This window comes from Rhagoletis pomonella, unplaced genomic scaffold, assembly GCF_013731165.1.
Source record: "Rhagoletis pomonella isolate Grant_MI unplaced genomic scaffold, Rhpom_1.0 Rhpom_scaffold_01209, whole genome shotgun sequence".
NCBI lineage: Eukaryota > Metazoa > Arthropoda > Insecta > Diptera > Tephritidae > Rhagoletis > Rhagoletis pomonella.
Window position 1 is genome coordinate 32,509 of NW_023459763.1, and position 12,867 is coordinate 45,375.

At 33.8% G+C, this 12,867-nt stretch overlaps 1 protein-coding gene across 1 annotated transcript; it reads right to left on the reverse strand.

Annotated features, from left to right (window-relative positions):
- Positions 1–6,331: 6,331 nt before the first annotated feature.
- On the reverse strand, positions 6,332–10,237 carry LOC118752071 (ubiquitin carboxyl-terminal hydrolase MINDY-3 homolog). The gene is made up of 8 exons (XM_036486920.1): positions 10,036–10,237; positions 9,435–9,581; positions 9,208–9,341; positions 8,748–9,143; positions 8,387–8,678; positions 8,168–8,327; positions 7,835–7,994; positions 6,332–7,774 (listed from the first exon to the last, which is right to left on the reverse strand). Exons 1-8 carry the CDS (start codon positions 10,073–10,075, stop codon positions 7,628–7,630), a joined length of 1,476 nt encoding a protein of 491 aa, XP_036342813.1. The 5' UTR covers positions 10,076–10,237; the 3' UTR covers positions 6,332–7,627.
- Positions 10,238–12,867: the final 2,630 nt, after the last annotated feature.

Genomic DNA, 12,867 nt, shown 5'->3' on the forward strand with positions numbered 1-12,867 from the left:
CGTCTTATAATATAATAGATTTTGTAAACCCGGCGAAAAAATCGCAATTTTTTTTTTGGTGATGCAGTCTAATGTATATACATATGTAATAGCATATTGCTGCAATAGCGTGCCCATCATATGACTTTATTTATTACTTCTGTTCATTGGTTTACACTTTAATGGCTTTTAAATCCTTCGCAATGATTAAGAATGCTATAATTTTCGAAAGTGATATTTAAAAGTTCTTATTATTGCAACCATAAACATAATTTTTGCGGTAACTTTGAATGTATTAAGCATGCACATAATTTAAAGAAGTGTTTTCTGTTGGGGTATAGAGCAAATTTTTGTTCAATTTCAATAGCACACGCTTATACGAGTACTATAGCTAATGAACGCTATTTTGTAGTCATAAAAATTTCAGGATACGTTCGCTCAAAATTGTCCTAGTTACATACAAATATATATTCAACATCGCTTATTAGATGACAGGATTCGGCAGCCGTGGAAATAGCAGGCTAGGCTGCTCTTAAATATTGGTAAAGCGCAACATCAGCTCACCTTGATGCAACAACTGCATAACAATAACTAGATGAAAAGGAAAGCATGGTTGACTTGCGTTCCATTTATGGAGATCGTATAACTACCTTGCTTCAGCCAAGGAACGCATACACTTCTAGGCATTGGAGAACGTAGGTTAGGCGCTGAAAATCTGCAATTGCAATGGACCTACATGAGGCGCAGTGACGAGTTTGACAAAGAAGAACTCAGACCATTGTAGAGCGACGATGATAGAGAACTTCAAGACAGCGACTTAAAAATAGCAAAGTCTCTGAAGCCGATATAATACCAGCTGAGTAGTGGCGAAGACCAAAAGGACACAAACACCCATAGAACTCTAATCATATGGGTGGCAGTATACAGAGAAATTGAGGTTAACTGCCAATCTGATGAACTGACGCTTTTACAGCTCAACCTAATATTACCAGTGTGAGTTTTTCTACGCACGCACGCAAGTTTTTCACATTTGTTTAACCGAAGTCAATTTGCGTGGGTGATTTCTCAGAGTTTCACTTCTGTCAAATTTATAGAACTTTGTTGAGCGAAATTTGAATTCGTAGTCGCGCCAAAATGTCAAATGAGCACAAATCTTGGAATTTGGGTTAGCTTTTTATGCACGCCGTTCAATTTCGGTTGGTCCCATACAAGTAGTATGTGCATAAGAAATTTTTGACAGTAAACTGCCGGCGTGCGTTATATGATAAATAAAGAAAAAAAATAGCGAAACGGCAACGCTGACTCTCACCCCTTGGAACAAAAAAACAAAAAAAAAAAAACAAGCGCAAGAGAACTTTTCTGCATTTTGTGTACACTTCAAACGGCGAGAGCTAAATGACGAAAGTTTTTGTTCTCAGTACAAACCGACAAACAGTTCTGGAACTAATAAGAAGAATAGTTTCTTCGAAATACACCTGATCTTCGTTTTACGCGGCCTTTTTTTATGCGGCTCTTTCAACATCTCCCAATTACCTACTCTCTCAACTCTTTTGTTCATTTTGAAAAATATGTTCGCCAAAAGTGCTATCAAAAGCCCGATGAAACAATTAAAATATTTTCGTAATTGTGAAAAAATTATAAAGGGTATTTCAAAATAATGAAAAGATTTCATAGACGCCATATGTTTTGTTCTGGGCTGGTTTACCTGTATAGTATAGTATAGTAAAATAGTAGGAGTTGGGGAGTTCGGATGCAAAGTAATACCATAAAAAGATTGCAGCATCAATACTGAGGCGCAGTTGATCTGATCAAAATTAGCAGCAAAAAAGCAGTATTGCGCATTAAGCGAGCCGGGAGGTCGTGGGTTAAAATATTTTTTTTAGATCCTTCATATTCTGCTTACATTTTTTTAATGTAATTTTACTCAAATAAGTCCTGATTCAATTTCAATTGGATTCCTATCTGATTCAGTAAGGTGTCTGCATTACCGACGACGAAGTAGATGTGCAGGCTAGTGTTGCGTGCTTTCTGCGTTCTACTTTTTCAGTGTATTGGCGAGTGTTGTCATCGAAAATGCCCCTGATCCGCATTAAATTTAAGAATAAGCTTTAGGTCTTAATTCATACCAACTGCAGTTATGTCCCAAAATAATTCCGAATTATCTTACTTAACTCTTCTTTAACGCAATTTTCTCATTTGACGCTAACTAATCGCTGACTAACCTTGTAAACCGGGGATCAGGTGTACGTATGTATATTCAAACAATAACATTCGATCATGCATTTTAAAAACATCTGTTTAATGTTTAAGTAAACAGAAACTCATTTGGCAATAAAACATTGCCGGTCAACGCAAAGAAACACACACATTTTTTGAAGAGGAAAAAACACATTCATTAAAAAGACGAAATTTGTGTTGTTTTTTATATGGTATATTTATAGACACTTGTTATTGTTATTACTCTTTTTATGGTAGGGTTTTTTTTGTTGTGAATTTTATAATGCGGTATTTTTATAGCCGCCCACAACTTTGCTACAGCATAAACAAACCCGGCAGTGAAAAATTATCAATTGTTAAAAATAAAGAAAGTCCATAAATACCTCACTTTTAATTGGCTATGACAAAACTTACTTAAACAGAGTTGAGAGTTTTTTCCTTAAAAGTTTCTCTTTAAAAATCCTCATACATATACTTTTTCGAATTCAGAATAAATAAAATGAAGTTCGAAATTTTATATTTCGAATTTTTATTATTTTATTTTAAGGCATATCAAACAGGTAGTAGCATTACAGCATTTGCGTGTATTTTGTTGTTGCTTCTGGTAGCGAATATGTCAAAAACAGCTGATTTTTTACTTCTAAATCAAAGCGTGCGAGATAAAAAAAAAATAAAAAAATAATAATTCATTGAGATTGGATAAAATAAAAATTGTTGCAACTTTTTTTCTTAGTAAATTTGTTTGCTTTTCGAAGCATTTATCTATCCATCCTTTGCAAAACCCAGTAATCAGCGGCTGCTGAGTTGGGCAAAAGTTCCAAAGCCTGTTATTCAATCGCTTGTTTTGTAAGGTTTCACATGTAAATAGAATTTAACAATTTAGAATTTTTGTGCGAAGAAATTAAAAATATTTGATATTTTCGAGACAAAATAATTAAAAAAAAAAATAAAAATCAGCTGCTCTACTGATACTACTTTTTCAACGTGCCTTATATATTATCATTTTGATGTTATGTCTGAGTGAATTTAAATACATATATAGGACCACGCAGAATATGTAAACAAATGAACAAATATGCAATTTTGAATATAAATTAAATAAGTAAAAATGTAAAGAATAAAAGAAATAACAAAATGCTTTTTTATTCATGTTTTATGTCCAAAAGTAGTTAGTTACAAGTTAGTTGACTTGTAATGCATTGGTATTCAGGTCTGATTTTTTTGCGACCATCGCCCCGTAAAAGTAGTTAGCTTTTCTCGAACGAAATATATAGATATGAACAGCTGATCGCGTGATTAGTATACCAATTAGCTCATGAATCAGCTTGAATTTTACTGGAACGTCATTCATATATATTTTTTCATATAAACTGAGAAGATAGATGCAAACATTGCATTCATGTTAGAAAACTCATGTACTACATACATATATTATACAAAATTAATGGAAATCCATGTCTTGGCAATGCCTTTGATGCGCATGTCTTGACCGATTTTACGCGACTGACAAATTAGCTTTAGCCTTCATCATTAATTTTTCATGCTATGCCGCGAATGCTGTAAAGCAGAACCAGCCGTCGACATTTACCAAACAGTACAACCTGACCGAATGTGTGCTACAGCGAAACTGAAGAAAATTAAAAATTCCAAATGTCATACAACACGAAAAGCGCCATCTCAAAAACTCGCAGCCAACAACCAACAACCAACAGTTGATGGTGTCAATAAAAATTATAGCCGCAAATCAAAGCGGTGCAGGCAGAAAGCATCCCATGTCGATCGCTTGATCGGCTATGGGGATGACAGCATGTTTTCCATTACATTTATTTACATACATACATATGTGTTTATTAACAAAAATAAATTAATGCATATTAGCATTGGAATCAATTCTATACGCTGTGGTTGGCTTTTATTTAAAATCTTTGCTGACAGCGCATTTCCATTGAAGCGTTGCATACATGGTGAAGTGAAGAATGAAGAAGCCGCAGCAAAATCCGTTTTGTTTTTCAATCCTCGTTCGCCTGAGGAACGGCAACATTGGCGTAGCGAATGGATATTGGCTGCGTCTATGCTGATATGTACTATGTACTATGCATTGGATTAGGTAGCTATGTTCATTTGGATGGTCCAAAAGTGCTATGAAAAAGTAAAGTCGGGAGACTGCTTTTACAAAAACTGAAGTTGATTTTTTTAAATTTTGTTCGTAACGGTGCAAAAAAAAAATCAAAAATCAACGGGATTTTTTAGCCGTTTATACTTCATTAGACTTAAATTGTATGGGCTATACGTACGGTGACCATATTTATAAAAGCCGAATACGGGACAAAAAAATAATTTTGCAAATTTGTTCCATAACAGCTTACAGATCTTAAAGCCTTCTTCAATGATCCTAGATGCATTAGCCCTGAAACAGTATCCTTATAGTAACATAACGAATTTGTAGGATAATTTTCTCGAGATTTTTACCCCATAAAAATTGTTAAAAAAATCGTTAAGTTTTAAGTTGCTAAGGCTTACCAACAACTTTTGGCAATTTTTTTTTGTTGACGGGGTTACGCATCTTTTTCATACAAAGTATGTTCGACCTATTTTTCTCTAAAGATAAGCAAATGAGCAGCACTTTTCACTTGCACTTTATAATACACAATTTTAATGAGTTACAAAACTGCAAACCAAATTTTTTTCTAAAGATTCCAATTAAAAAGTTTGAAATTTTGTTGATACGTTGCAGAACTAATTTTTATAGTTTTTTGCACAAAGTGGTATTATATGCTTTTTGTTAGGAAAATAGCTTTATTTTCATAAAATAAATAAGTAAAATAGGAAAAATTGCCAAAACTTACTGAAATGTCGAGTCCTTATTTCTGTTTTAGTCACTATACCTATTAGCGTGGTAATAGCAAAAATATGGTTCATTATGCTCTAAAAAATAACTTTGTGAACTGTTAAAATTTTTGGTTAATATCCTAGGCTCGCCCAAGTCCATCAAAGTTCAAGTACTAAAAAAATTTTTTTCTTAGCTAACTTCGGTTCTCTACAAAAAAGGTCCATATACCAAATTCTGTAGGACTATTTTATTTTTGTAGTGCAATTTATGTATTGTAGTGCAATTGTGCAATTTTAATAAAAAAATGTGTTAATTAATTTTTATTTTTTGAGCATATTGAACTCTGATGGACTTGGGAGAGCCTAGGATATTGACCAAAAAATTCCAAATTCCACACAGATTTTTTTTAAAGCATAATGAACCATATTTTCGCTATTACCAATCAAAATTCTAAATAAGCGAATTTTCGGCCCACGCTAATATGTATTCCTCGATTCGAATCACAGGCATTCAGATTAGAAAATAATAACTGTTTATGGAGAAAATGAGCATCATATATGTACCAACATCACATAAAACTTGTTCATAGGCATGCCATTTTAATGAGCTACTAAGGCGTCGAAACCCCGAATACGGGACAAATACAGGACATCAAAAGAAATACAGAACGTTTGGCGTGCCGTATAAAATAAATAAATTACCAGGACAATGGGCAAAAAAAGGACTGTCCCGTATAATACAGAACGGATGGTCACCGTAGCTATACGGCTAAAAATAGTAGATATAAACGCCTCGCATCAGGGTCATGTATAGCGTTCAATACTCCTTGTTCAAAAATGAAGTAATCAGGGCTATCACGAATTCGAATGCCTGCTACGAATACGAAAAAATTGCTGCCACTGAATCCAAAGCGAATTATATACATTCGCCTTAACTGAATCCGAGTGAACTCGAAAATATCGTTGCCAGCTTCGAATCAGCTAGTGCAGAGGCGACAATTGACATTTATGTATGCCGTTTTGAGCACCCTGCCTCAGCGATCGCGATGGCCGAGTGACCAAAGCACTTAACTGTCAATTGAGAGGTGCGAGTTGAGTCCGAGTCGCTGGGCAGAGAGGGGCTTTTTTTCTTTTTTTTATATATTTAAATTAAACTGAAAATGCTATGTATATACATATACATATGTATGTATGTACTCACTTTGTTTTAGTAAATAAACTACTATTTCATTAAAAATGTAAAACCAGCAAACAAATTTTCATGTGTGTGTTTTTTATTATTTTCTATATTACTTTTCATGTAACTATTTAATTAAGACTTAGATAATATGCACAACATTCTTGGTTCAAATTGTTTTATTAAATTGATGTTTGTTCACTGTGCAAACCCTTTATGTCGTACACTTTTCAAAATGTTCATCTATTTAATTTGGGTAAATGTTTTTAAATTGTATACCAATACATATATTATTTTATAGTTACGAATGCAAAACGAAATCGACCAGTTTATCGACGACTTGCATTATAAAGGCCATAAAAGGAATTTAACCGCTGAAAAATCTATTTTTAGTATAAGAAATTGACCGATTAAATAAAAAGTCAAATTGGAGGAATTTAATACAAGGGACATGCATGCATAAATAAGTAACTGAATAAGAAGCTTTATAAATAATACTACATATGTATAAATAGATATTGCGTAGACTTTTGTGGCAATCGGGGTTTCGCAGATTTTAGATTCAAACGTTCGAGTATTTTTTGAAAAATTGCAAGACAATAAAATCCTTTTGGGTTTTTGTTTTTAATGTGTTTTATTCCTCTATTGAAGTTTTCTATGCTGCCTTCTATATTTGTATGTTATTATTTTCAAAAGATTTCGTTTTGTGCCTATTTCAACATGAAACGCTAATATGCGTGATTTAAGCATCTTTTCCTTTGTTGTGTACTGATAGTTATTTATTTTAATGAACTACAATTAGTGGTTTAAGAGTTAATCGAATAAAACTTCTGTTAAATGTATTAACTATTAATTTGTTTTGCCTTTGCGTAACATTTATATTTATGTATTTGTTCTCATTGTTTGTTTTAGAATGCATAAGCTTGCTTGTATGCTCCTTGTTTTCTATGTGTTTAGTTTATTGCGAGAACAACAAACCTGTTCCTAAAATATCGCTAATCTATTGCATTTATGTTTGTTTACTTTATGTATGTACACTGGAACAATAATATATTTTTCATATTTTCCCTTGCAAATATATATTTTTTTAGTAAAGTATATAGGAATTAGAGATAAAAAAGCATTAGAGGTGCTGAAAAAATATGTTAATTATAATATAGTATGTATAACAAAAAAAACAGTTTTCGTTTTGCTTTTAAAAATATGCTATTCTGTTTACTGCTATGGATGTGTCTTTCAAAATTGCAGTACTTCAAATTTAGTGCCATATTAGCTGTAGCGTTTCTATTGCTCTGCTTTTCTATGGATGGTACAGATGGTAAATTGCGGAACTGAATATCAATATCATATTTGCTTTAAATTAGCGATTCGACTTTTGTGTTTTATGCACTACTGCATACAAAGTTGGCTTATAACTATGTATCGTCAATTCAACGATGGTATCCGCATATCATGCCAATTAATTTCAATATTTGGCCACTTCGTTTGCAAGCAAGTGAGCATCGGATTTGAAATGCACACGGATTTTAGATCACTTTCAAGTAATATAGCTGAGCCCTTACAGTAACGTACCTATAAACGGATAAAATATATAGTTATAAACACAAGAAAGGTTCCTTACTATGAACGTACCTTGTTGCCCTCATTTGAACCTGGTATTCCGTTGTAGTGCATTAAGTCGAATGTATCAGGGGTTGATCGTTTTTCCTGTGGGAAGAATTCATCCATAAATGCATTAAGAAGAATAATGTGTAACCCTTCAGGATCGAGTCGCTTTTGCATGATTTCCACGCTGTAAGAGTAATTTTAAGTTTGATATTTAGTTAACCAAATAGTATAATGCAGGAAAAAAAAATTACAAGTCACTTTAGTTTTGACTGAGGTTAATTATACTACTAGTAAAATAGCAAAAAAAACTTAAGAGTTTAGCCAAAAGTCAACTAAAACCCTTTCAATATGACTTACTATTCAGGCTCATTAACCAAGTCCAGTGCGGCTAAGACATCTTGCAAGACGTCAGCTGGTATAAAATTATTGCCTTCTGGATCGTACGACTTGAAAACTCGTCTTGCCAACTCAGACGGCGTCTCCGGTGACACCAGTCGCTTCTCATTGCTGAATAGAACTGTTAAGAGGAAAAGGTCAATTAGTAACCGCTAAAATGATAAGACAAACTCTATTCACCTGTCAAATGAGTCTCAGAACCCATCACCCAAACAGGATTTTTCGGATTTTTAAAGAATGAACCCACAGTACAATATCGCATTTGCTCCATTAATGTTATAAATCCAATATCGCTTTGCTCGTTGATGCCGCGCAATTTCAAACCGCCAACATCCTGATCATTATCCCAGACATGTGCTACGGCACGTCCAGTCAGCATTAGGTTGATAAGCGCTTGTGAACCATATCCATAGGTGTTGTGTATCAGGGGTTCAGATGTGTCAGACAATTCCGAAATAACATTTTCAATATTCTGTATCATAACAACAGCAAAGTAAAACATTATTATGTTATTAATTATGGAACGCCATTGCTTCCTAACCTTAGTGAGCAGCACTGAATAGAGGAAGAGCAGTAAGCCATATTGGCCAGAGAGCACCTGCCAGTGTTCCGAATAATATTTCTCCACTTCTTCAATCGACTCGAAGTTCAGCACGTGCAGACCCTCATGATATGCATCCGAAGAGACTTCACGAGCTTCTGCTATACGCACCGATGTTGCCGACGGTATGCTAGCATCAGCTGTTTGGGTCACAGCCTCTTCCAAAGCAGCAGCACTGAGCTTCACATCTGGAATGTCGCTTGCAGCATTTACTTCTTTGGCCTCGGCACATGTCTCCAGTGGCAGCGTGACAATTCTGTAGCGTTGTGCGGAACACTTACTTAGGATAGCGCATATCGCCTGAATTAATAGGCGTCGACATTTATCCTCAGTTAGCTGCAACACAATGATTAAAAGGGTATAGTGTTGAAATCTTTCTTAGGCGTTGTAATTTGCTTACATCTTTAAGGAAATGACCTGGCGTGTCCATTATAAGAATTTTCAACAGGTTTGCCTGTACGGGCGCTATCACAGCACATGGTCCACCCTCTTTCTGCACCAAAGCAGACGGTTCAGTATCACTAAATTCAAAGCCTATAAAATTAAAACAAAGACGTTTATTTTTAGATAACCACACCTTTTTACTGCACTGAGTCACTATACTTTATTTTAGACATATGTACTAACCTTGGGACCAACGACGAAACACATCTACTCGTATGGTCGAACCCCACAGCAATTTGCGAATCTCTTGTAGCTCTTGTGCGGCATTATACGATGCAGCGGCTTGATTCGATCCCGGCCGATCTTTACTGACATCACTGCATGCTTTTTCTGAAAACAAAATTAAACGGAAACTATGTAATCGTATCTCTTATATTTTGCATTGTAATTGCTTTCATATATGCGAAATCGGATAAAACGCCACTACAGCTGGTCATATTGGAAAGTAACCAAAGCCACTCCAAGTGCCTATTTGGGTTTGTCCGTTTTCTTGGAGCTGCGCTTGTACACAAATTGAGGTTAAGTTGCCTCAAGGTAATTGGAATGCAGAAGAAAAATTAATTTCACGAGATCTTAAAAAAAAACATTTTGATGCAGAAATTTTACCACATTCTAACAATTTTGATGAAGTTACGTTAATATTAAACTTATAGGAAATTAATGGCAAACAAAAGCGGATACTAGAATACACAATTAAATATACACAAACATACAGATAGTGGCAATAATTTATCAAATTCCTTTCTGCAAGTGGACAAAAGCCACAAAACATTCTAACACCCACCGCTCTCCATTCTTATCGATTGTGGTTCACTGGAAGGCATCTGACACTTATTTAGGTACAAATGCAACTTCTTCTCGTCCTATTTACACCATTTCAATTTATGTTTATTTATAAAAAAAATCAACACTTTTTATTAAATGCACTCCAAATTTGACACAAAATTAGATTGCCTTGGTGCAACGCAGTGCTGCCACATTACAGGTTACTGAATGCACTTCGATAAATGGATGGTTTTTGCCAAAGAACGTAAATAGATTTACGTTCTTTGGGAATACAAACGTTAGAAATAATTTCGAAATTAAAATGAATAATTACAGGTTGGGCGAAGGCGTATCGTTCATTAATAATTAAAAAATGTGAAATTTTACTGTTTCCCACTTCTTTGCAGATTTCACAAATTTGTTTACGGTGGCAGTATCAACAGTTGCCGGCAGGTGCCGCTGAAAACAATATGCGACCTTGCGTCATTGCAACAAGCAGTGCTACCGGACCAATTCTAATAATTTTGGAATTTTGCTTTAAAAGTTATCCTGGATATGACAGAATTTAAGAACGACCTCCATAACAAATTTATCCATATGCGTGCGTTTGACAATTTCGCTTAGAAGTCGAAATTCGTATAACTTTCACACTTGTTCATGATGCATTAACACAAGGTTGTATCAGTTGTGACAGCTCGATTTGACACTGCCTTAGCTCAGTAGAATGAGAAGAAAAACGGGAAGAAATTAATCCCCATATGGGGGAAAAGTATAAAATTTCACATTTTCTCCTTAACAAAATTTGCTTTTTTATAATATATTCGTTATGAAATGAAATAAAATAAAGTAAAAGACCTTTTTAAGAAAACAAATTGTGTATACTGAGAAAAAATAAAAAACATTCAACTATATTAATGGGCAAAGAATAGTTAAAGAAGTAACACTGTTTCACGTAGTCAATATGGCGGAATTAGAGCGAGAACTTGCCAACTGATAACACCTGTATTATTGCATCATGACACTTGTTCATGCGTTGCTATGTACATAGGTACTGCCATGATAAAAATATAGTAAGGTAGAACCGCTGAGAGGCACTTTTAAAATTATTGACGTTTCCAAACAATTTAATTTTTAAATTTACTCACAAACTCACACACACAATGGCTGCGTTTCTTTATACATTCCGGATAATCCCATTTCACAGCCGGAATAAACAGAATGCGTTTGAAATATACGTCACCATATCAACAGGAACGTTCTAAAGAATAAATAAACAAAAAAGCTTATTCCAAACGTTCAGAATGAATAAAGAAATGCAGCCAATATCATTTTCAATCTCAAGCAACAACAATTTCGAACAATTTCAATTTTTTATTTTCACTTTTATATGATTTTAAAATGTTGGCAAACTTCAAAAAAAAAATCATGGCCAACAAATTGAGAGAACGGTTATACCTTGCTGTGTTTTTATCATGGTTACTGCCATTAAAACTTGTATACATATTAAATTTTGCTTACTAGAACTGCCAAAACATTGGAGCACTATAACCAGCTAGGGCTGCCAGAAATCCGTTATCCAGGGTTTGTCCTGGGTTTAGACAATTTTTTCTGGTGTCCGGGGGCTGGAATAAAATTCAGTGGGTTTTTCGGTACACAATTTTGACAGCTAAAAATCATTCTTACAGTTCCTGAATCGCTAAATGAAGAGAGTACACAATTTTCATTATACACTTGAAAACTCACAGCTACAGAATCCAGTCCCTGGTCCACACATAAGTTGTCCTGGTTTTTTAATGAAGGTAAATTTTTGGTATATTTTTGCTATAAAAAAAGGTTAAGCTTTCTGTTATTAGTAAACTGCGGATGTTTATGAAAAAAAAAAAACGAATCCGAATTTCAAAACTATAAAACTATATAAGTAACTGTATACAACTTTAGAAAAAATTATAAACATTTTATTATTTTGCTTATGGTTAAGTGGTACAATTTCTAGGCTTCGTTTTCTGCATAAAAATCCGCAGTCTAGTTAATAGTAATCGAAAATAGAGAACGAACGGTTTTTCCAATGCCGAATTTCCACTATTCGTTGAAATGACAAAAAATGTATGCCATTTAATGATTATTTTTTTTCAATTAAATGACACGATTATTTTTTAATGCCCGACCTTGTCGTTTGTTATTTTTGCCATTTAATGCTAAGTGGAAATGCAGCATAACATGTTGAACAATATCTTATAAGTTTACTTTTTTATCCTTAGTGTATTTGGTTAAAATCTAACTTTTTTATCTTCAGTCCAAAAAAGCGAAAGTTTCTGAACAGGTTCACGGCTGAGGGGTCATACATACTAACCAGTAGATAATTTCAGGGGCTAAAATCTCTTCCAAAAGGCCTTTCTAAAAGCCATTCGTTTTTCTTCCATTTTTGTATGGAGTGGCAGAAATTGAAGGGCTTCTGCTTTCGCTACCCAAAGAAGAGTCTTCTGAAGGGCTTTTGTAAGACAATTGTTTATTCTGGCTACTATTTTGAAAGCTCTTTACTGCCTTTCGAAAAACGAATTAAAATATCTGCTAACGAGGAGGTCTTAGCGTTATTGTGTTTGTAGTTTTTTTAATTCAATAAAATTTTTCAAAAAAATTTGAATTTAACAAAATTTAAAAAAAATATACTTTGTTTCTTAAAACAATAAAAACTAAATACTAAAAAGTGAAAAACCAAATTACAACAACAAAAATAAATTTAAAAAATCTAAAAATTTTAATAAATTAAAAAAATATATATGTCGTCTGTTACATTAAGGTCAATTCGAGACCTTTTTGACTCATAATTGTCAATAGTTTCTAAACTCAAAAT